Genomic DNA, 25,740 nt, shown 5'->3' with positions numbered 1-25,740 from the left:
GTAAAGAATGACTCCCTGAGTGCTCATATGCATATCATTGCCCAGAATCCCTGGCTGCAGTGGAAACAGCAGGGGGAATAAAACTTTTCTAATGTCTTGTTTTCTTGGCAAACTTTTGGTTCAGGGTTTGACAGTGCCGTAGAGCAGCGTTGCCAAAACTGGGGGGCGTGCCACCCAGGGGTGGCACAAGACTGACAGCGGGTGGCGCGGGGTTTACAGGGGCCCCGCGTGCATCCCGAAGGCACTTAAATTAAGTGGAAACAAAAAGAAAACAGCGCACAACACCAAATAGTGAAGCAAGTATTGAAATATATTAATAATTACGAGGTAATAAATCTGCGTACATCAAATTGATAAAATAGGTGCATTTAGTGTATACCACACTAGTTACCACTCAGTAGCTGTTAACAGGAAAGTCTGGTGCTTGTCTTTCTCTGTAGGAGCCTCTATGATGGTTCTGGGGCTGATTTCTTTCCTGCACTCCTCATCTGGCAGGACGTCACTCCCAAGGGGGTTCCCTTTAAGCAGCCAAGCTCCGCTGCAGATATTGGTGCTCGGTGGGACCGCTCCTCATCCGGCCGCTCAGACTTTCACGCAGTCTGGAGCCGTTCGAGTGGCTCGGCAAGCAGTTCCACTGTGCGGACGCCAAACCGCAACTTGCAGGGGCACACTCAGCGTGCCACGATGCCGCTCCGTCACATGGTAATGCGTGATGACGTCACAGTCTCCGCAGCGGTGATGGAATCGGCAGGCGGGTGTAATAAAGTCCCTTAGAGTCTCTCACTGGCCCAAAATAGCACCAAAATAGCATAGAAAATAATAATAACAGGCCGGATCCAATAAATAGAAATTAGCAGATATATGGCATAGACAAGTATCATCCAACGCGTTTCGTAGATCTAACTACTTCTTCAGGGAAGTATCAGGAAGTATCAGGAAGTATCATCCAACGCGTTTCGTAAATCTAACTACTTCTTCAGGGAAGAACGGCTCCAGACTGCGTGAAAGTCTGAGCGGCCTTACCGAGCAGCGAATACCTGCAGTAGAGACGTGTTGCTCAAAGGGAAATTCCCCCGGAGGCGGCATACTGCCGGATGAGGAGCGGTCCCACCGAGCACCAATATCTGCAGCGGAGCTTGGCTGCTTAAAGGGAACCCCCTTGGGAGTGACGTCCTGCCAGATGAGGAGTGCAGGAAAGAAATCAGCCCCAGAACCATCATAGAGGCTCCTACAGAGAAAGACAAGCACCAGACTTTCCTGTTAACAGCTACTGAGTGGTAACTAGTGTGATATACACTAAATGCACCTATTTTATCAATTTGATGTATGCAGATTTATTACCTCTTAATTATTAATATATTTCAATACTTGCTTCACTATTTGGCGTTGTGTGCTGTTTTCTTTTTGTTTCCATTTCTTAGAGTGTGTGGGGTGCTGAGCCACCCCCAGTGTTTATAGCAGCAGACGCCCTTATCAGTTACACGGTTATGTGATATAATTTAATTATTTATTCACATATTTTCACTGTGGTTATTGTGGTTTATTTCTTCCACTATTTATATGGTTTAGTCACTGCACTGTACCCATATATAATTGTTTTTCTAAGTTAGATAATAGCGCACAGTTTATTTTTGTTTTTTCACTTAAATTAAGTGACAGGGAGGCGGCGAAGGCTTCTGTAAACCTCATTTACCTTGGCTCCAGCAGCTTCTTAGACGCGTCGCCATGGCAGTGCAGCGTCAAATGACGCTGCGAGGTCATGTGACTTCATGTTGCTATGGAAACGTGACGTCATGCCGCCTGAGCCGAGGTAAGCGGGGTAGGATGGGCGGAGAGAGGGGAACCGCTGGCAAGGGGTCGCAGGGAAAAAAGTTTGCGCCCCCCTGCCGTAGAGTAATGGCACTGACCCATCCATGTTACATTTTCATGTAACTACAGTAGTTTTTTGCAGATCAGTCCAGGTGCTGCAACCTGGCTGAGCTTATACTGTGTGCGATGGTACGCACACGCGCCAAGCACATAGTGCAGGATCCGTTGAAGCTGTTCCTAGAGCACGCGCGCACGACAGAGGGCGCTGGCGCGACTGCGTTTTGAGAAGACAAAAACATTGTCTCTTCAAGCGGCGGCCGCGTCACATGAGCGGTTCAGCCAATCACGATGAACCAGCTCTGTGACGTCTGTGGTTCAGTACTCTCAGAATGAATTTACTTCCCTTCAGTGATTTCTACGTTTTAATGGCAAGTACGTAACCAAAACACTGACCTCACTGTCTTTTACCATGGCTTCACCTTACGGTCTTGTGACGCTCTCTTATGATGTCAACCTATAAGTTACACTTTAGGGTTTGGGGTTGGTTAAAAAGTGAACAGCCATACCATGCAGTACATAAAGGGGTTGTTTTATGGTCGCGTATAATACCACTTAGACACTTATTTAATGTATAGGTACCTACATTAAGTTTATCTCCAGTGATGCTGCTTTCACTAGTTTATCCAATTTGCAATTTGCAACACTGAAAAATAAACAAATGATCTATATTTTATAAAGGCCATACAAGTGAATATTTACTTTCCTTTACCCCAATTCAAGATGAAACTCGTGTTAGTAAATGGTTTTAAACTTTATAAAAGTTATATCAAATTAAATGTAAAAAATATATTGTTAATAAATGACAATTTGCGTAGCTGTTAACGCCTAAGTATTGTTGAACTTTTTGTATTTGAAATCCTGTATAATTGCCTTTGTCAAATGTTTTGATTGTTGTTTTGTGCAGCTCGAAAAACTAGCAAACCATCTTAAGGAAAAGACCGATAAATGCAGTGAACTTCTACTCTGCAAAGAGCAGCTTCATAGGGATGTTCAGGAAAGAAATGAAGAGATTGAGAAGATGGAGTGCAGAATCCAGGAAGTAGAGCAGGCCCTGCTTATCAGTGCTGATAATCTACAAAAGGTAATGTCTGTACAGTGTCCATATTAGGACATTATCACTCATGCAGCATTAATCATCTGAAAAACTTTGTAATCCTCACACATCATGTATTTGGATAAACTTTGTCATTCTTACACATGTAGCACATCAGGGAAAACTGTCAACCTCCTACATCATACATCAAGAAAAAATGTATTTACGATATTGGGTAAAAAAAAAAATCACTCCTAAATGACATAAAAATGGACTTTTAGCAGGTTCGCCATAAACACAATAACAGACAATGTGTTTCTTACCTGAAGGTGGAGGACAGAAAGCAGCCCACGGTCATGGCAGTTACAGGAGAAATGCCTCTTGAAGCACAACTCCAGGTTGAGCGGGAAGCAATAGACAGAAAAGAAAAGGAGGTGCGTGTACTTGTTTTGTGAGCCACTGGACTGAGAAAACATATGAACAATTTTTACATTTACCACTTAAAACTTTTTTTCATTTTTACTTGATTACTCCACAATGGGCGTTGCCTAACACCCTAACTGGGAGTTTGCAAAACATTTGTGAGTTGTCTCCATGGGATACCGCCCAAAAAATATTTAATGGCTTATCCTGGGCAGTATAGTGGGTTCCTGAGCCAGTGTGGGGACTTCACACTTAGACCCTAAATTGCACCTAACCGTGAGTAGTACACAGTAGCTGTCATTTACAACAGAGGCTTCCAAAATTGTTTCCCACAATACTTTGCAACCACAGTGGCAAGGCCTTGCGGTGCGGGTCTTTGGAAATATAATTGACAGTTATACCACCTATGCGGTCTGCACATACTGGTGCAGTTTAGTGCCTTATTAACCGTTTGTTCACCTCCACAAGCTCGGGACACTATACTGCTTGGGATCGGTCAAACAGTTTTGTTAGCAATAGCCTAATGTGTAGGTAATAAGGTTTATTAATTAGAGGTGCTAAGAAAAAATATTATCTAGCAGGGGGTGCATAATGTAAAAAAAGGTTGGGAACCACTGACACAGTTACTGAATTGTAGGCCCAAACTCATTAGGCTTGGGGTCGAACAATATAGTGGTACAATAATAATAACGCAGGTGCTTTGAAGCTGACGCAAGTGGAGCCATCTCTCACGGAGCTGTCAGACACGCACCTCTCACTCCTCGCCTCTCTTGGACGTGCTTCTCGCTGCAGAGAGGAAAGAAGGGAGCATCTGGCAACTCCCTTAAAGTGTGCAAACAAAGCAGAGGAGCTATATAAAATAAAGTCTGAGATAAGAAGACATTAGATATGGGCTTTCTTCTCATAAGCATAAGGAGTCCATCTTGAATGCATGATGTCACTTAGAACAGTGGAAACATCATAAATGTTAAAGTGCATTGAGATTCATTACTAATAATTTTGGCCCAAACCTGTTAATTTCGTCTCCTCTTCTTCCTCCATTGTTTTTATATTTGAAGAAGCGCGGAAAAGGATCGTGCCATACTGTGTGTGAAGAAACAAATGAAAAGGATTAGTAATTAATTTCAGTACTTCAGTTATGCTACCAATGTTCAAAGTGACATTACAATTTAAAGATAATGCACTACTGGAAGGGAAAAAAAGGAATGATCTAATTTTATTGTATAGATATTGTAGTGCACATTTATATATTTTATATATAGGATTCATTTTAAACCTGGCATATCCTAGCTCTAATATTGGTTATTTCTTGATATTCGATGGGGTTATTTTTAATTATTATATGTACAGTTTAGCAAGTGTTCTTGGCACTCCTGAAAATCAGACTGATTACTTGATTTTCATCATGAAAGTACATTATGGGATAATCTCTTTTGATGGCTTTACCTAATCTAATCCAAAGGTAATACTGTTCTAGGATGCTTAGTTACTGATATAATTAGACTATTTGTACTTAACACAGCATGAGATCTGTTTTTGCTAGAAGCAGATTACTCGGAACAGTATATTTGATTCTAGGCTAAATGCATGTAAATTCCAGACATTATTTTTGGCACCTTGCCAAGTCAGAGAGCAGTGATTTCTTTACTTCCTTTACTGGTACGTGGCGGGGGGGTTGGGAGCTCCCGAGGGAGGAACAGCCGGGAGATTATCTGGAGCAGCAGGGGTCTATACGGAGATCATGTGAAGGAACGGGGACAGGGCATCTGGTTGAGAGATTTAAATGGAGGAGTCAGGAGCGTTAAGGAGAGCATTCAGGGAGAGGGGGGGGCAGGGGAATCAAATAAATGAAGGAGCAGTTACCGGAGATATTACCTGGGGAGGGGGCGGGGGCAAATCATCCAGGGTGGGGAGATAATCCACTGGAACAGAGGGTAATAAAGAGATCAACCTGAGGAACAGGGGACAGGTGGGCAGTAGGGAGGTCGTGTGGGAGATTATCTGGTGGGGCAGATGGGAGGATTATCCAGAGGGGTACTGGAGGGGCATATTGGAATGAGGTCTGTAGGTGTTATCAGGAGTGGGGCTTTCCATTTGTAAACTGGGTGGGTGAAGGTGCTTGTTTTCCTTCAACAAAATGTGTTGCGGACATCTCGTATATTGCCCCTCTTATTGCCAAAGAGTTCCAGGCTTCTATATTTATCTGTACAATTTAAAAGATAAATCCCGGCATTCAGAAGTTTTAAAGGAAAAGATAGAGAAATTCCTAGATGCCAGCAATTTACCCAAAGTAAAAAATATTATATACTCGTCAAAATAACACTTTTGGAACTGATGGCTGTTATAAAATAATAAAAATCCAATAAAGTGTCAAGCCCTGATGGCTTCTCCAATATCTCCATAGAAGATATTCACACTCCTGTGATTGATTGATTATAGGGTGGGTACACTAGGGGATATGGGATATAGGGGGTATAATGGGAAGCAAAAATGTCTCAAACCTCCAGGTGGGGGGTAAGACACCAAGTCCCCAAATTGGATGCACTCAACACACCTATATCAGTGATCTAGTGTGTAATGGTCTAAGAATCCATAATGGCACAGTATACACTAGTATAGAAAAACACTGGGGGCAAGAGCTGAGTGAAAGAATGCTTTTCTGGAAGCAAATACCCCAAAACGTAACAGAGGGTGGATAATTGTGAGGGGTGAAAAAGACAAATTTATTAATGCTCAACACAATAAAATAAGAGGGCTACTGTATATCGAACAAACACAATGGACCTGCTGGTGAGCAGCAATTGAAAGTGAATCCGTAATGCGGTTACGTAGCAGTTGGTAGTGGTCGACAGAAAATTGCTTAAAATTATGACAATGGAGGTCTCTAATTAGTACATGTTATAGGTCTTCGTATGAAGGCAATATTTGTACCAGAGATATCAGCCGGCCTGCTTAAATGTGGGTCATGGGTGTGTAATAAACACTTGAGCCAGTATGACAGGCGTGGTCTCTATTACTAATAATAAGTGCAAGAGACTGCTGCCTATAGTGTGTAACAGGGTAATTACTCAATGTCCAATACGTAATTGGGTCACAGATCCCTGTGGCGCTCAGTATAGCAAAAATAGCCGCAATAGTGGGTGTGTCTGATTAGGGTATGTAACAATTTTAAATATAAGGGCAATATTATGCCAGAAATACCAACCAGTCTTATTGCTCAGATGTTGATAATAAGTGCAAGAGCCTGCTGCCTTGTTACCTGCAGTCTGTAACAAGATAATTGTCAATATGTCCAATCTGTGATTGAGTCATGAGTCCCTGCAGCGCTCAAATAGCAAAAATAGCAGCATAGGCGATCAGCAGTATAGGTGGTGTCTGCTGGTCAGTACTAGTAAGTAATCCCACCTACTATTGTAGAAACTGGGTAGATCCCTATAACATGGGGTACCAGGGGAGGGGAGGGATGGATAACAAGGAGACACTAATGTTCAATGGGTAGTAACCTGATCCCTATAGCTGAAATGAATCTTCCGCCACCCTGGCTGGATATACCAGGGATACCAAGAGGGGGGGGGGGGGAGAGAGAGGAGGAGTGAAGGGGATGGATAACCAGAGAGAAACCATGAAGAGGTAAGCCAAATGAAAGGAAGGGAGTTTAGGGAAACTCCCCTTTTCGCAGCTGTGCTATAGTGGAATAGAGTGCCAGACTGAGCACTGCCAGAGTCCCGTGGAACCGGGAGAAGCGAAGTGCTGCTCACAGCTGTGAATGCTTCTTAATGGGGGCGTGCATCCTGGCGGGCCGATTCACTGTTATGTGCTGTATCAAGGGATATGGCATAATATTGCCCTTCTATTTAGAATTGTTACATACCTTAATCAGACACACCCACTATTGATGCTATTGTTGCTATACTGAGCACTGCAGAGATCTGTAATCCAATGACATATTGGACATTGAGTAATTACCCTGTTTCACACTATAGGCAGCCGGCTCTTGCACTTACTAGTATTAGAGACCAAGCCTACGTTTTGGGCATTTGCTTCCAGAAAAGCATTCATTCACTCAGCACCTGCCCCCAGTATTTTTGTATACTAGTATATACTGTACCATTATGGATTTTTATACCATTATATTCTAGATCACTGATATAGGTGTGTTGAGTGCATCCAATTTGAGGACTTCATGGTGTCTTACCCTCCACCTGGAGGTTTGAGACATTTTTGCTGTCCCTTCTCCAATATCTACTGTAAAAATATATCTAAATATTATCTCCATATCTACTTGATCTTTTTCATTCCTTTCTAAAAGGCAAGCCAATCCCTGAGCAGATGGCAAGTGCAAATATTGCTGCTGTTCATAAAGAAGGGCAGAGACCCTCTAACCTGCAGGAACTTCCAGCCAATTACCCCTCAAAATTCGGATCTCAAATTATATAGCAAAATTCTAGTGTACAGATGAAACCTGATTTTACCAAAACTCATCCATATCGATCAAGTGGGATTTGTGAGTGAAAGACAGGCTTCAGAAAACACTAGAAAGATTATCAAAATTATTGACCATATTAATTCTTCCAAACACAAAGTGATCCTATTGAGTCTGGGTGTGGAAAAGGCATTTAATAGAATCAGCTGGTGATTTTTAAATAAGACCTTAATGTCCTTTGTGTTCACGAGCCCTTACCTGATGGGGATTTAGGTGATATATAACCACCCGTCGGCAACCTTAAAATGGTCGTTAATTTAAACAATATTAAGATTTCTAATGGCACCAGACAAGGATGCCCCTCGCTCTGCTCCTTTTTGTCTTAACTATCAAACCATTGGTTTGCACCATACGAGGGAACTCAAATATACAGAGTATACAAATTGGATCTGAATCCTACAAAGTGTGCCTTTTCGCTGACGAAAAGGCGGTTCTCAGAATTCGGAAATTTATCAGTTCATAAGATAAACTCTGATAAATATGAGGCCCTGAATTTGACCCACACAAATCATGAGGTGAAATTAGTACAGTTGAATTTAAATTATAAATGAAGAGATACGCAGATAACATACCCAAGTATTTTCCTTACCAAAAACTACAAGGAGTTGTTTGAATGGAATTTTCTAGGGTTGTTCTCTCAGATTAAGAAAGACCTTCAGAAATGGAATAAACACCAAATATTCTGGTTGGTAACATTACCTTGGTTGAGATGAATATCTTTTTTTTTACCACTTCCACACAAATATTTTAAGGAGATACAAAATGCTATACTGTATTTCATCTGGGAGAAAAAACAGAAATTCTAGATCAGTCCTGCTTACACCAAAGACAGGAAGGGACATTGCAGTTCCAGATATAAAGAATATTATTTGGCTTATCACTTAAAACAAATAACATACTGGCATTGTCCCCCAAAGACGAACTGTTGGGTGGACATAGAATCATCTGTTATGACTCTGTCACTTCCAGCTATAATTTGGCTGGATACGGAAAAAGCCAAGAGATCTATCCAGACCTTAGCAGCTAGCATAATAGACTTCACATTAAGTATTTGGTACTTGACCAAATCTAAATTTAGACTAACAGAGTCCCCCTCTAAGTTAGTACCTCTCTGGACCAACCCAAATTTCACCACAAGACTCAATTCAAGAATGTATGATCTGTGGAAGAGCAGGAATACAGTAGATTTATTTATTTATAAAATATTTTACCAGGAAGTACCGGTAATACATTGAGAGTTACCTCTCGTTTTCAAGTATGTCCTGGGCACAGAGTTAGGACAAATAATACATGGTTACAAATACAGTTACATAAATGAACAGGGTATACATTATATACAAGACATTGCATGCACAGTCAAAGATAATATATATTATGGGAGTATGAAACAGTTACAGACCAGATTAAAATGTGTGACAGCCTTAGATTTGAAAGAACTTAAACTGGGGGTGGAAGTGAGAGTCTCTGGTAGGTTGTTCCAGTTTTGGGGTGCACGGTAAAAGAAGGAGGAACGTCCGGATATTTTGTTGAGTCTTGGGACCGCCTCCTTGCTGCCGCCCCCTTGTCCTTTGGAATTCCACCGTCAAATGACGCTGCACGACGTCACCAACGTTGTTTCCATGGCAACACAACATAAACGTTGGTGACATCCACGGCGTCATTTGACCCTGGGATTCCAAATGAGGGCGGTAGCAAGAAGGCATCTGACACAACTAAGTGCCATGGGGCACTTCCGCCACTGGCTGAGATTAAGCGGTCTGAGACCCTATCCCAGCGTATAAGGAAGTATCTAGAAGAACACAGTTTGTGCGATATGTGAACACAGAGCTCCCCCTTCAGGCTGATGCAGACGTTGCAGTCTCGGTAAACAACCCACCACAGAGAAAGGCAAGCAGCTTTAATATATATATATTATCTGACTTTCATGAGAAGATTCGTAGTAATATGGGTCTCAAAAGAGAACCCTTAACTTGGTCTACAATCCACAATAGATCAAACCAACGATTCCAGTTGGTAAAAGGATGTTATCTGTGAATTAAGAACGGTCAGGCAGAGACCTCTGGTGTTAAGCAGCCGTCTTGAAGGCACGCCTCCTGGGAGTCCGGAGAGTAGATGAGATAATGGGGATGGAGGGGCTTACAGCTTTCTTGAACCATAGTGTTAAAATATTTCATAACATTGGGAACCCCTAGATCAATGGATAATTCCCCCCCCCCCCCTCCCCAATAAAAAAAACACAAAGGAAATAAAATAAGAGATTTGAGAACCTTTTGCTAGTGTCCCTTGGGGATACTAAATAGTAGGGTTGTGTTTGGTTTAAATGTGCTGTTCAGTGTTACTAGTGTAGTACTGTGATAACGGTGACTTTTGTATACTTTATGGCAACTCTCTCCCTTTTTATTTGTACCCAAAGCCCCTTAAACCGCAAAAACAATTTATGAAGAAAAACAAAAATGTACTTGTACAAGAATTTGATTAGCTCCCGTTTTATGAATATATTTTGATTGACCTTATCCAGCAAATGTCACCCTCATGGTTACTATCAATCAGATAATGGTCGCGCTCATGGGAGAAGCTACTGCACGACCGTAGGTCATGCTAGATGATGAATTTAAGTTGGAAGAGCAAAGAGGATTTTACCCAGCAACGTGTCCACAACATTCTAAATGTCAGCAGTCTACCACAAACCCTTATTAAAATTGCAGCGCCTCTAAAAACTAAACGGGGTCGATGGCTTTTAGAGGCAAAATATGTGATTGATATGTTGCTTATTGTATCAAATGTACTCCTCTTTTCTCTCTCCAGTGTTACTGACGAAGAGGAGAGACTTGCATGATTATTAGAAAATCATGGGTCTGTTTAGCGGGGTGATTGACTGGTTTTCAATCAGCTGACCCTTAGCCTGTTAGTTTTTGGGGTACTCCATTGTAAAGAAAAACTTTTTCTAAAAAATAAAGGAAAATGTCTCAGAATGATTACATTTGCTTAAGGGGTCCAATTATATTGGCAGCACATACCTTAAAACATTGTCTTAATCATTTTTTGTTGTAAATGAATTGGGACTGATGATATCACTTCGAGTATAATGATCAAACTGAGGGTATTCCAAAATCTGTTCCACCGCTATGCTTAACGGACCTTTGATCATTTGTATGTCCATCCATTGACTTGTAATGTGTTTTTGATTCACAGATCACAAACCTAGAAGAACAGTTAGAACAGTTCAGAGAAGAGCTGGAAAATAAAAATGAAGAAGTTCAGCAGCTTCATATGCAGCTAGAAATCCAGAGAAAGGAATCCGCTACGCGCCTACAAGAGCTTGAACAGGAAAATAAAGGGTTAAAGGTGATTTTAACAGTTTTAGAGACCTGTTTTACAGTTGCTTTCTAAAGTTGCTTTTTCACAGACAAGACTTGGGTGGGTTGGATGATTGTTTTTGGCTCTCTTTGTCTTTTAGCACTGAAAGGGGTTACTTTCAGACTTCTGCTTTTACTTGTTTCTGAATCCAGAAATTCAAAAGGGAAAAAAAATCAGTTTTCTTAATGTCAGCTAATGCTCTGTGTAACAGATGCTGATGAGTTCCTTGATGGTAATCACACACCAAAGCAGGAAAACGTTTGATATTGAAATAGTGTTTTGGTTTTATATGACCCTTTTTTAAAATGAAGGTTGAAATCTATATTGCAGAGATACTGTACCTCTCAATTGAGGGGCAACACTGCCCTCGTACGATGTCTCGGTAGGATGACAGGACAATGACATTGGGACACCGTAAAATAATATCCTGACGTTTCAAAACATTCTAATCAATTCCGTGTGTCAAATAGCACCTGTAAGAGCCAGTAATAATGCTAAACTATGTACAGAGATCCCTATATAGCACGCAAGATGCCTCTAAATAAAACGTAACATTTATTGGGTATAAATAAAATAAGAATGCAGGAAACCACACACATTAAGTGTGACTAGCTCGGTCAGGGATAGTTTGGCATCAATTTATCCTTCACAGCACCCCTTTAATTAGTTAATGCACTAGAGGTTTGGGCAGGTATCTTTCGTTCCAGTAATAATGCTACCATAATTTGATTGTCCTATAGAAGACCATTATACCCTCTCGGGGTCTGCAAAAGCTTCCTCTCAGGAAAATACTACACCAACACAATAGATGCTAGAGGTGATGGGTGCCCCACACAGGAGCTACAGCAACAGTATTCATAACTTCTTATAAGAATCTAACTGACATGCACGGTTTTTTGTTATTTATTCACTATAGGATGAATCAGAAAATGTACAAACTGAAACTCAAGATGACATTCCTTTAAAATATCATCACTTCAAAGCTGAGAAGTTTGAGGAGATACTGCTAGGGAAAGATCAGGAAATAGATCAGCTGAATGAACATATTGGAAAACTGCAGACACAACTTGAGGTTGCAACTGATAACAAAGTAAATATTAATGCTAGTAAAATGAATTTGTCTTCTACCATTTAATAGAATTTACTATTTTTGTAATCCTTGTTTGAAAGGAGATTTGGTTCTGTAAAATAGCGCAGTTTTATTATTTTAATCATTTCTTACATTCAACAATTTTCATTTTGTTAATTAAGGAATCTTCATCAGACGAGATAAAAGGAAACAAATGTCCCATTTTTAACCTTTTTTTTTTTTTACTTCACCTTTTAGTTAATTGAAGAAAAAAATGAACAAATGAAAGAGTACAAGAGTCAGTTGAAATGCTTAAAGAGTGACCAAGAATGTTTGAAGAGGAATAGCGAGGAGGAGATTGAAAAGCTGAATGAAGTCATTGAGAAACTTCAACAGGAATTGGCAAGTATAGAGCAAAAGGTTTCTGTGGATTTTGCCAGCAGGACGGAGGATGGAGAAAGTGGCAAACACCATCTTGAACTTGTGATGGCAGAAAAAGAGTTATTGCAGCAGAAGGTTGAACTGAATGATACGGAGGGGACTCTTGCAAAGACTAAGCTCGAGGAAACAAAAGCAGATGTGAAACTGTTGAAAGAAGAATTAGAAAACTTGAGAGAGATTCAGGATCACACACAACAGGTGTGTGAAAGTCAATATGATGGTAATATAACAGTAGATTTAGGGAACAGAGCCCATGAGGAAAAGACAGAAGAAGTCTTAAGAGAAGAGACAGCACAGCTATTATCAAATCAATTGTTTACATCTATGCAAGAGACCATGCAGAGTACGATACACAAGATGGAGTCCGAGTTACAAGAACTTCAGAAAGTTATTAAAGAAAGGGATTCAGAACTACTACAGCATTCAAATCAAACACAGTTGCTTACAGAGCGAACCCAGGAGATAGAACAGCTAAATGAAGTGCTAAAGAAACTTCAACTGGAACTGGCAGGCAAAGATCAGAAGATTTCCGCAGATTTTGCCAGCAGAACAGAGAATGCAGAAAGTTCGAAGCACCATCTTGAAGCCATGATGGCAGGAAAAAAAATGTTGCATCAGAAGATTGAATTAAATGATGCAGACGTGATTCTTGCAAAGACTGAACTTGAGACAACAAAAGAAGAATTGAAGCTGTTAAAAGAAGAGTTGGAAAAACTGAAGAGTACTCCAGAAAGTACTACAATGGGAAAGGTGTGCAAAAGTAAATATGATGGTAATGGCACAGTGGATACAGATAACAGAGCGAACGTTGAGGAAGCGCTACTAGTACAAGGTAGTATACACATGGAGTCCCAATTACAAGAACTTCAGAAAGTTGTTAAAGACAAAGATTCACAGCTACTGCAGTATTCAAATCAAACAGAGGCCCTGAAAAAGCAGACCCAGGAAATAGAGCAGCTGAATGATAGGATCCAAACACTTCAACAGAATTTGGCAAGTGTAGAGCTGAAGGTCTCTGTGGATTTTGCCAGCCAGACAGAGGATGCAGAAAGTGGCAAACACCAGCACAAAGCCATGATGGCAGAAAAAGAGTTATTGCAGAAGACAGTGGCATTAGATGGTGAGGAAGTGATTATTGCAAAGACTGAGCTTGAGGAAACGAGAGCCGAGGTGAAACTGCTAAAAGGAGAGTTGGAAAAACTGAAAAGTAATCCGGAAAATACTACGATAGGAAAAGTGTTTTATAGTAAATATGATGGTGATACAGATAACAGAGCGAACGTTGAGACGATGGAGGAAGCATTGAGAGAAAAGACTTCACAGCTTTTAGCAAATCAAGCATTGCTTACATCTGTGCAAGAGACCATGCAGAGTACGATACACAACACAGAGTCTCAGTTACAAGAACTTCAGAAAGTTGTTAAAGACCAAGATTCACAGCTACTGCAGTATTCAAATCAAACAGAGGCCCTGAAAAAGCAGACCCAGGAAATAGAGCAGCTGAATGATAGGATCCAAACACTTCAACAGAATTTGGCAAGTGTAGAGCTGAAGGTCTCTGTGGATTTTGCCAGCCAGACAGAGGATGCAGAAAGTGGCAAACACCAGCACAAAGCCATGATGGCAGAAAAAGAGTTATTGCAGAAGACGGTGGCATTAAATGGTGAGGAAGTGATTCTTGCAAAGAGCGAGCTTGAGGAAACAAAAGCCGAGGTGAAACTGCTAAAAGGAGAGCTGGAAAAATGGAAAAGAACCCAGGAAAATATTACGATAGGAAAAGTGTGTGATAGTAAATATGATGGTGATCAGACTATGGATGCAGGTAACAGAGCCAACGTTGAGATGGAAGCGTTAGCAGAAAAGACCGCTCAGCTCTTGGCAAATCAAGCATTTCTTACATCTGCGCAAGACACAATGCAGAGTACTGCACACAACATGGAGTCTCAGTTGCAAGAACTTCAGAACGTTGTTAAAGAAAAAGATTTGCAGCTACTGCAGTATTCAAATCAAACGGAGTTGTTGAAAAAGCAGGCCCAGGAAATAAAACAGCTGAATGAAGTGATGGAAACACTTCAACAAGATTTGGCAAATAGAGAGCCAAATGTCTCTCTAGATTTTGCCAGCAGGACAGAGGATGCAGAAAGTGGCGATCGCCAGCTCAAAGCCGCGGTGGCAGAAAAAGCGTTATTGGAGCAGCAGCTAGAATTAAACGGTGAAGAAGTGACTCTTGCAAAAACTCAGCTCGAAGAGACAAAAGTGGCGCTAGACCTGTTGAAAGAAGAGTTTGAAAAACTTAAAAGGACTCAGGAAAACATTAAAATAGAAGATGCACGTGAAAGTAAAGCTGGGGGTGATGTGATATTCAATACAAAGCGCAAAGGAAATATTGAAAAGGTGGAGGAAGCCTTACGAGAAAAGACAGCACAGCTCTTAGTAAATCAGGCGTTGCTTACATCTGTGCAAGACACTATGCAGGGTACCATAAGCAACATGGAGTCTCAGCTGCAAGAACTTCAGAAAGTTATTAAAGAAAAGGATTCAGAACTACTGCAGTTTTCAAATCAAACAGAGTTGGTCGGCGAACAGGCAAGGTCTGAAAGAGATCAACACGATCAAATGATATTGGCCATGGAAGAGACCCTCAGGCAGAAAGTAGCTGCCGCTCTGGTGAGTGAAGCCCAAATGAAAGCCATTCAAGTTCACACTAAACTGATGCAGAAGACTGATAGCTCGCCCATTCTGGAGGTAGAATGTAAAGGAACACAGACACACATCTCAAACCCGAGGGAAGAGGAAGAAGCAGAGTCAAAGTTATCAGTGTTATCTTTGAGGCTTTTACAGCTGGAGAAGCAGCTGGCTGACCTCCACGAACAGCAGCAGGTGGAAAGGGAGCATGTCAGAATTGCAAACCAACAGGCTGCTGAGAAAGAAACCAAACTGTGTGAGCTGCAGCGGGTTCTAGAAAACACGAAAAAGAGCCATGAGGAAAACTGTGTGGGAGAGAAATCAGAAACCGGGGAGTCTACTACTTTACAGGTAATTGCCTACTGAGTTTACTTCCAGAAATGAATGTATTCAAAGCATATTGGTTACAATTAAAAGATAGCTCAAAATTGGCTTGTCTCTAGGGTGCATATACTATTTTCGGAAAGTCTGTCTTTTATTAATATGTTCACTTCAATGATCACTGCATGCTCACATAGCAGAAATGTATCTAAAGGGCAATACAGAAAAAAAAGTTCTACGTTTAACGAGCACAAATATAAAATGACGAATCTTTGTAGAAACAAATCACAAATATAATTTTTAAAGGCCTGTGCATTGATACTGTACACATGCAACTTGAATGTAAAATGACTTTATCTAACTCAGGGGTAGCCAACTCCAGTCCTCAAGGGCCATCAACAGGTCAGGTTTTCATGATATCCCTGCTTCAGCACATGTGGCTGTCTTTTACTGAGCCACTGAACGAGCCACCTTTGCTGAAGCAGGGATATCCTGAAAACCTGACCTTTTGGATAGCTCTTAAGGACTGGAGTTGACTACCCCTGATCTAGTCTGTGTAGTTCAGCTGTACATGTACTGCCTCGATTGCTGGTATTTTTAACTTTCACTCCCCCAATATGTACATAAGCTATGGCTATGTTGAGTGTCGCATATCGCTTACTGATATGGGGAAAGAAAGTGAATGGTTTGAATCTGTGGGTGGAGAATTCAGAGTAGCTGAAGGCACTTAGTAGCATTGATGAATTTGAAACGGCAGTGCTTGAAGCAGTTTTTTGTATGTTTTGTACCTTTATGCAGACATTTTCAGAACCATCTCAAAGCAATGTTGCCGATGACATGAAACATGAGCTCAAAATGATTAAAGCAGAAGCAACAGCTACCAAAGAAGAGCTGTCTCATTACAGAGAGCTGGCAGAAAAGCTGGAAGATGAATTCATGGTATGGAACGGAGCTGTAATCACTTCCTTTACATAGATTTTGTTTTTTCTGCCATTCTGGACAAATCATTTGTTTGCCTTCCTTTGTATACTGCAATTTGATTTATGTTTTTTTTAGTCATTGCTACTGGTTTTTTTTTTTTTTCATGACAATAATTTCTATATTGGGATCAGATCCATCATGTCCTTGTATATACTATTCCCTGACTTGCACTGTTACAAAAATTAAAGGTTTTTTTGATCCACAGATATATTGCGATTGAATGTGCTTTAGACTTCAAGAGTTCAGACTTTTACACATAGTCGTTTCTTTTTTCCCCTTGCTTTATTTCCATCTAGGTGGTGTTCTATAGGAGAATTCAATATTCTACTGTATCTTACCAGTAGCACATAATAATTTGATAGCCTATAATTTAGTGGGGCAGCGGAAAGATGGTAAATTTGAGTTAAAATCCTCTTTCTTTAAAAAAAAAAAAAATATTTAATTGAGATCAGTGTACAGTAGTTGCCTTTTTAGCCATTTATTCATGTGAGAAAAATCTTATGTTCTAAGTACTGTATGTTGCCTATGTACATATAAATAGCTTGTGCACATTATTTTTGATGTTAGAAAATGTGAATATTCAAGACGTTTTGACAAGTTCTGACAAGTTTTAAACCAGTTGCAAAAGAAATTTATTCTGAGGACTTTTACAGACTTTTATAGTTGGTAATAGCAAGAGGTTAAATACAGGGTTTTCTTTAGTTCTTAAAAAATACCTTGGACAAATTGGGAAAGATGAATTACTAGTATCGGATACAAAAATAACACATTGGCAATTTTACCTGTAAATTAAATAATGTTAAATAATATTAATATGCAGTCATTAATATTTCCTCATTTCACAGGCAAAGGAAACGAGTATAGCCCACTTACAGGAAGACCTACTCTATATGAGGAAATGTCTCGCTCAAGCAGAAGAAAAGCTTGCATGTTACATGAAGAGGGAAGAACAGCAAGCAGAACAAAAGAAGACATCACCTGTTGACGTCCCAGACAGTGTGGATGGCCAAGGGGAGACTCCTTTCGACAGAAAAACATCATCCTCACAGACTGAGAGAGCCACAAGTGTCAATAACGGCAATCAGACACCCCGTGTCCATCTCATAGAGAAAGGTGTCCAGAATGAGTTGGAACCTGCACGAGGGAGCAGAACTTCTTATGAAGTTACAGAAATAATGGAGCAGTACACTGAAAAGATTGGCCAAATGCAAGATCTCCATGCTGCTGAAATCCTTGATATGGAAGCAAGGCACATTTCTGAAGCAGACTTGTTGAGAAGAGAGCAGTATCTTGCTGTCCAGGCCCTAACGGAGGAGTGTGAAGCATTGAAAGCAGTTATAGAAGCTTTGAGAACTCCGGCAGTAAGGATTAACTCACATTTTTGTAATACAAAATGGAAAATGAATGAGCTAGCTGACTCACTAAACTAACTAGTACTCCCAGTGCCAAATTTATATTAAAAGGTACAGGCCAGGAATGCAATTGAGAACTTTTACTCCCAGGTACCATTGTTCCTTTGATATTTCCGAGTAGAGGTTTTCTAAATATTTCAACTGCTAACGGGTTAGAATAGATGGGGTACATTGGAAATAGTCTTGGTTTTGATCTAAGCTTCAAATACTCCTGGTTCCTTAGTAAAAAGATTTGGAGGGTATTATGTGCCATGTATATTAAGTTGTCCTACTTCATAAAATACCTTCAAGTCCTTTGCAGTATACAGTATTATATTTAATTGAATGAGCTGTAAGGTGCCTTAGGTATAAGACTTCATAGTATATGTGACCCTAAATCATAATCACAAAGTTTAACTGTTAAGGGGGGTGATGTATCTAGTCCAATATGGAGCAAAATTGACGCAAATTGCATAATTTTCATCATAAATAGAGAAAGAACAGAGCTAGAGAGCACTCTTTGTACCTCCCACAAAATGTTTAGTTGTAAAACACTTTTTTTTTTTTTTTTTTTTTAAATGAACAGTCCGCAAAACAATCGAAATATAGAGATAATTCTGTCAATGCATAGGCTGTGATTTATATGTCAATTTCTTAGTTGTAATAGTTCTTGTTCTTTTCTTCTATGAACCATGACTTCCTAAGACTTTTTTCATAACTCCTTAAAAATATTATTAATCATAGAGGGTATGCATGTATATCTTTATTTATACAGCGCCATCCATGTACAGGCAGTCCTCGGTTATCCGACACAATGCGTTACTCAAAATGGCGTTGGATAGCGAAACGTCTTAAAGCGAAACACGTTTTCCCATAGGAACACTGTTTAAATGAAATGTTCCGTTCCTGAAGGCATTTTTAACACTAAAATACACCAAATATTTTACGCAGGCAATAAGATATGCAGCACACACATAAATTATTTAGTGTATATACCTTGTTATATATATATATATATATATATAAAATATATTATATAGTATAATATAATATTATATAATATATATATTATATACACAAACAACGTTGCAAAGCGTCGTAAGAGCGTTGGATAAGCCGTTTTGGCGTTGTAAAAATAAACATAGGTATGCATTGCATAGCGTTGGATAAGCCAGCGGTGCGCAAACTGCGGGGCGCGACCCCTAGGGGGGGCGCGAGACTGCCGGCAGGGGTGTGCGGGGTTTACAGAGGCACCACGCGCTTCCCGAAGGCACTTAAATTAAGTGCCGGGGGAGCTGCAGGGCCTCTGTAAACCTTTACTTACCTAGGCTCCGGCGGCTTCCTTCCTGCGTCGCCATGGCAACGCGGCGTCAAAATGACGCCAGAGCGCAGGTAAGTGGGGGTTAGGGGGGGGCGCGGGAGTGAGGGGACCGCCGGCAGGGTGGCGCAGGGAAAAAAGTTTGCGCCCCCCTGGGATAAGCCATTCGTTGTAAAACGAGGACTGCCTGTACCTAGCACTTCACCGCAGTACAGTAATGCACGTGACATAATAGTTATGCTTCCCCCATTAGTCCGTCTCTCCAAGCAAATGGTGATATATTGCGTTTAGGTTTGAATTTTCCTTCGAGACGCCTCCTGCTCACATCTGGATCCCCGTTAATAGTTATTGTAGGAGTTTTCTCACAAACAGTAGTACAGTCCCAATACTTTATACTCTGTGCTTTGTTTTGGCTCCATGTCACATCTGGGACAGGTGTTGCATTCACTATATTACTTATTACTACACGTCACTGTGCGTCTCGCAGCTTTGTAGGACTTTTGTGTTTTCTCCTATGATCGTCAGCTTATCAGATTGTTGTTGGGGTTTTTTTAAACCTCAATAAGAGGGGGAATTTTCTTTCGTGTACGTGCTCTATGTTTTACGTAGGGAATCCAGATGTGAACTGCGTAAAATAATTATTGAACATTCAGGACAGGAGATCTTAAACAGAACAAAATAACTAGTTCATTGGTTAACATTTCAATAAAGTTCATAATGGTGATGTCTTAGGACTAAACGTTTGCTGATAATGATAATAATAATAGCATGTTCTTGTGCTGTATAGCGCTGCTAGTTTTACGTAGTTTGCAGACACAGGTCCCTGCACAATGGAGCTTACAATCTATGTTTTTTGTGCCCGGGAATTCCCCTGCTTAAAACTCAGTGCTTTACTCACTGAGCCGCTCCGTCTCGTCTCCTAATCTGATCTAGACAAATGATTATCAAACAAAGAAACCAAATGGGCTGAGAGGGCTGAATGAGGAAATGCCCTTTTTAATGTTTTTAAAATATGTACAGAATGTTTTTTGGTTGGTGTAATTTGAGTTCGCCAAAGCCCTTCTGGTTAGTGCTCTTTTTATTTAAAGCAGGGTTAATATGTATGACCCTTATGCAGAAAAGGGGAATTGGTACTACAAGATGGCGCCAGAAACGTGTGGTGGTCTATACTTAAACGTAGCCTCTGAGGAACCAGCAGAGGTTAAACAAAAAGTCTGTGAAAAAAAATTCCCCCTATTATTAAGGTTAAAAAAAAGACCATCTAATAAATTGACGATCATAGGAGAAAACACAAATGTCCTACAATGCAGAGGCACAGCGACGGGAAGTAATATATAATATAGTGAATGGACCGCCTGTCCCAGATGTGACATGGAGCCAAAACAAAGCAGTCAGTATAAAGTATTACATAAAGATGTAGTCCTGTATGGGAGAAAACTTACATTACCTATTAATGGGGATGTGTAGATACACACACGTACTGTACACACACAGACGGCTTTTTTCTGAGGGTACGCAGGGATGCGCTGTATCCCCACCCTTTTTATATGGCTACTGTATAAGCTATTAACACAGTAGCCGTCTGCGCATGTGCGCGCTCCGTATCCCCACGTTTTTTTACATAAAAAAAGTTGTGTGTGTTTTTACTTATTTATTGGAGAGACGGACTACTGGCAAGATGTTTGTTGCAGAGAATGATGACAAGCCATGCGTTATGTCTGGTGAAAGATGTAGCACTCTAAATCTGTTTTGGGATGTGAATTGAAATAGAAGAAGTTAAGGACCTTTTTTCTTATGTGCAACATGTTCTGCAATTAGATGTGTGTTAAACTATTTTCCGATGTCTTTTGAGGGTAACTGGTATGTGTCTGTCTGTGTTTTGTTTTTTAATGTGGTGATGTGTGGAATGAAGGATTGCTTATTAATTTCTTTTAGGACTACTAATTTTGTGTGAGGTACAAAGAGTGCTTCCTGTCTCTGTTCTGTTTTTCTCTATTTATATATTCAGTATGTCTGTGGGAGTTGTAGCACCACCAAATAATTTTTTTGTATTTATGTACCCCCTCATTTTTTAGTATAATTCTGTGTTTTGAAGCAGAAGCGAGGTTTTGTTTTGAATAATGTTTAATGTTCTGTGTAACAGCTTGAAATTTGGGGTGTGTAAATATGAGGGGTACTGGTAAGGGAGGATTTACATGACACACAGATTGTGTTAAAAAAAAAAAAAATTGTGTTAAAAAAATCCGCCAGGCTAACAATTTATGTCAAATCCAAGGAACATTATTATACATTTAATGCAAACAGATAATGGAACAATCCATCAAAACAAACTTTTATTCGCACTTTCTTTACACTTCTCACCCTACATTGTTCTAAATACTTGACTGCCACAGATGTTAATGGCTTCCAGTTCATTTTTAGTACGATATATGCAAAAACACCTCTCTTATTTTTGTATTTTGTTGTATTTTAGGGTGCGGTTATTTCAGAGTCGGCACTCTCCGCTTCATACCAGTTCACAGATGCAACCTCTAGTGGTGAGGACAATCTTTCATTACCATTGATGTTAAATTTAAACATGTTTAAAAAAAAAAATAATAATAATAATGTTGGGTCATTGACTGTATGCTGTGCCATAAGACACTTTCCTGCACCAAAAGTCACTTTACAGCCAATTAAAGTCTTATGCCATAGCACCACATGGTAAATGAGCTATAAGGTGTCTTGCAATATAGAAAATATGGGTGATATTGTCGTCTTCTGCAAGCTAAACAGCACGTCATTTAAAGGACTCTCCTGTTTTGGATCCAGCTTTACTTTTTTTTTTTACTTTCTTCCTTAGACACAAGCTCTGATTGGAGCCAAGGAACCTATGTTGTTCAAGGTCAGAGTTTTGACCCAGCCTCAGGAGTACTAAGGGGTGGTGATGAAGTTACAACCGATTTACTTCCAAACAAGATAAAGGTAACAGCAATAACGGGACCTGGGCAGGGCAAGAAAAGGGGGCGTTTTGAAAAATGTGTACAATTGATCATACTCCTGGGGTTATTTAGCGCTCACTTTACAATTGCAGTTTTATTTTTAACACATTTCTGCAGACAACGGGCGTTTTATGTTTCTACCTGTATACTGCAGGTGTTTTTTTTTTAATTCAACTAATCCCCAAATAGTAGATTAGCAAATATATCTAGAAAATGAATCTAAAACAATATTATTCCTCAGTATAATATGGTTTTATTGGATACAGCAAGAGGTAATGGGAAAATATTTGAAGTGGTACAATATGGTTCAGAGAAATGGTTGAAATATAAAAATTAACAGTAGGTGAAAGCATACGGCCAGTGCACAGAAAGCATACGGCCAGTGCACAGAAAGCGTACGGCCAGTGCACAGAAAGCATACGGCCAGTGCACAGAAAGCGTACGGCCAGTGCACAGAAAGCATACGGCCAGTGCACAGAAAGCGTACGGCCAGTGCACAGAAAGCGTACGGCCAGTGCACAGAAAGCGTACGGCCAGTGCACAGAAAGCGTACGGCCAGTGCACAGAAAGCGTACGGCCAGTGCACAGAAAGCGTACGGCCAGTGCACAGAAAGCATACGGCCAGTGCACAGAAAGCGTACGGCCAGTGCACAGAAAGCATACGGCCAGTGCACAGAAAGCGTACGGCCAGTGCACAGAAAGCGTACGGCCAGTGCACAGAAAGCGTACGGCCAGTGCACAGAAAGCGTACGGCCAGTGCACAGAAAGCGTACGGCCAGTGCACAGAAAGCGTACGGCCAGTGCACAGAAAGCGTACGGCCAGTGCACAGAAAGCGTACGGCCAGTGCACAGAAAGCGTACGGCCAGTGCACAGAAAGCGTACGGCCAGTGCACAGAAAGCGTACGGCCAGTGCACAGAAAGCGTACGGCCAGTGCACAGAAAGCGTACGGCCAGTGCACAGAAAGCGTACGGCCAGTGCACAGAAAGCGTACGGCCAGTGCACAGAAAGCGTACGGCCAGTGCACAGAAAGCGTACGGCCAGTGCACAGAAAGCGTACGGCCAGTGCACAGAAAGCATACGGCCAGTGCACAGAAAGCGTACGGCCAGTGCACAGAAAGCGTACGGCCAGTGCACAGAAAGCATACGGCCAGTGCACAGAAAGCGTACGGCCAGTGCACAGAAAGCGTACGGCCAGTGCACAGAAAGCGTACGGCCAGTGCACAGAAAGCGTACGGCCAGTGCACAGAAAGCGTACGGCCAGTGCACAGAAAGCGTACGGCCAGTGCACAGAAAGCGTACGGCCAGTGCACAGAAAGCATACGGCCAGTGCACAGAAAGCGTACGGCCAGTGAAAGCGTTAAGCAGTACACATTTTTATTGGCCGCATTTGATGGGTGCAAAAAATGTGATGGGTAATAACTAGCTGCCAAGAAGATATACCATATAAACAAAAGGAGAAATGTGAAAGGAAATACTGTAAGCTTAACCCATCAAGTAAGGGGTAACTGTTTTCTAAACATGGATTTTATTTATTGTTCATTATACATATACTCTATCTGTATGTATATATCATTTGACGAATTCTTATTTTTGTACAGAATTTGCTACGGGCAGTTCATCACGAAGGAATTCAGGTTTTATCACTGACAGAGGTACCCGGCGCTGAAAAGGACACACAGTCACAATCTTTCACTGTGAATGCTGAAACTTGGCTCAAGGAAAGAAAGTCTTATCTTGAAACCATTGTGTCCCTTAAAGACTTGATTGGCAAAATGCAAGTTCACGAAAGATCTGAAGTAAGATGTGCACAAATACACCTAAATGGACAATAATAACCTGGGTTTAGATTAAGATAACAGACTGGAGGAGAGGCACAGGGTAAAACTGTTAAAGCACAGGTGTAGCAGACGTTATTAGCCCTGTTAATGCACAAAATAATGCGTTAAATAACACGTGATCTCCTTGAACAGCGTTAATGCGACACCTTTATAGGTGCAATAACATCAGCTACATCTGTATGTTTCTGGAATTCCTCAGTAATGCACAGTACCTGCTGCTACCACCCAATGTTGGTAATTTATAGATGCTTTTGGTAAGATTGCACAACAATAACAATGGTTTATGAGAAATTCTTAGACATAAGGAAGCAGTTTTGATATGTCCTTGAAACACGAGCAGCACTGCTTTTATACGAGTTATTTGTGGGGCAGCAATGCCAGACAGTAAGGCCTCGTCCACAGTGCAAGATACGGAGCGAGCTACATTGCTCGCGCTACAACAAACAAACGTGTGTATTCCAAAGCGCATGGCCATAGTGAGCGCGAGCTTGCACGTGAGATACAAGGATACCAAAAGCAGAGGAGTTTGCTATTGCAGCGAGACAGCCTGGTCATATCAGCGGCTAACAGCCAATGAAAATGTAGTTAGCTATTCCTCCTGGATACTGTTCAAATTACTTTTTGTCAGTTGAGTTGTGCTTGTTGTGAGAATATGGAGAACTCAACTATTGAAAATTTGGTTTCTGAGGTTTACAAACGTGAACCTTTAATTCATTCCATGACAGAAATATCAATGCTAATTTATGGAGAGAAATTTCTCATGTATTGTCCATTACTTGTATATAATTGTTTATTTATTTGTTTATTTTTTTGTCGTGTACAATACTTATTTCAATGCATCACATTTTATTAAAAAAAATTTTACAAGGCATGTTTTCATGCATGACATAATATATATATATTTGCAGAATACTTCTGTAAATTGCGTGGCATTATGCATTTTATTATTTGCTAAAAGCGTGTTCTCATGCATGACACTTCCTTGACACCCCCCACCCCCGCGTAATGACCGCTCCCACCCCCTCGCTCGCTTTCCAAGAACCTACAGTCCGCACCGCACATCGCCGGAGAGGAAATCTCGCGCGAGGCAAGTAGCACTGTAGCGTTCTCGCTCGCTTTCACTATGAACAAAGCCTAAGAGGAACCTTGCTTGCAGCTCTGAAGCCAGAGAAGGCTGTGAGGAGAATGCTGCATATTTACATCTTTATTCATGTTTTATTTGATCTTGTGTAGACTCACAGCTTTAGTCTTTGAACAAATACACCAGCTTTTTGCCCTTGTACCTTACTTCCTGCATACTCTAGCGACAGAGCATATAGCCCGTAGTCTGCTCTATGTATATATAATTTTATTTACCATACATAGCGCCAACAATGTGCCCAGTGCTTTACAAAATGACAATATAAAGTACTAACGATGGCGATATGTGCAACAGGTAACTGACAACATAAGGCAAAGGGAGACCCTGCCCCAAAGAGTATCTAATGTTAAGTATTGCGAAACACAAAAAAACTTTTATCCTTTTTCTAAATACCAACTGAATAAAAT

General features: G+C 40.7%; 1 protein-coding gene across 2 annotated transcripts in view; it reads left to right on the top strand.

Moving 5' to 3' along the window:
• AKAP9 (A-kinase anchoring protein 9) overlaps window positions 1-25,740 on the top strand; it is a 97,607-nt gene that overhangs the window by 47,405 nt on the left and 24,462 nt on the right. For both annotated transcript variants that reach the window (XM_075587382.1, XM_075587381.1), the window contains 10 exons: window positions 2,774-2,950; window positions 3,232-3,336; window positions 11,001-11,153; window positions 12,082-12,255; window positions 12,493-15,711; window positions 16,480-16,620; window positions 17,508-18,023; window positions 21,845-21,908; window positions 22,214-22,335; window positions 23,953-24,150. In XM_075587382.1, the coding sequence (XP_075443497.1) occupies window positions 2,774-2,950; window positions 3,232-3,336; window positions 11,001-11,153; window positions 12,082-12,255; window positions 12,493-15,711; window positions 16,480-16,620; window positions 17,508-18,023; window positions 21,845-21,908; window positions 22,214-22,335; window positions 23,953-24,150 (4,869 nt within the window). The remainder of the gene's footprint in view (window positions 1-2,773; window positions 2,951-3,231; window positions 3,337-11,000; window positions 11,154-12,081; window positions 12,256-12,492; window positions 15,712-16,479; window positions 16,621-17,507; window positions 18,024-21,844; window positions 21,909-22,213; window positions 22,336-23,952; window positions 24,151-25,740) is intronic.

Source organism: Ascaphus truei, chromosome 2, assembly GCF_040206685.1.
Source record: "Ascaphus truei isolate aAscTru1 chromosome 2, aAscTru1.hap1, whole genome shotgun sequence".
Classification (NCBI taxonomy): domain Eukaryota; kingdom Metazoa; phylum Chordata; class Amphibia; order Anura; family Ascaphidae; genus Ascaphus; species Ascaphus truei.
The sequence above is the reverse complement of the archived record's forward strand: the minus strand, read 5'-3'. Positions and strand labels throughout refer to the sequence as shown.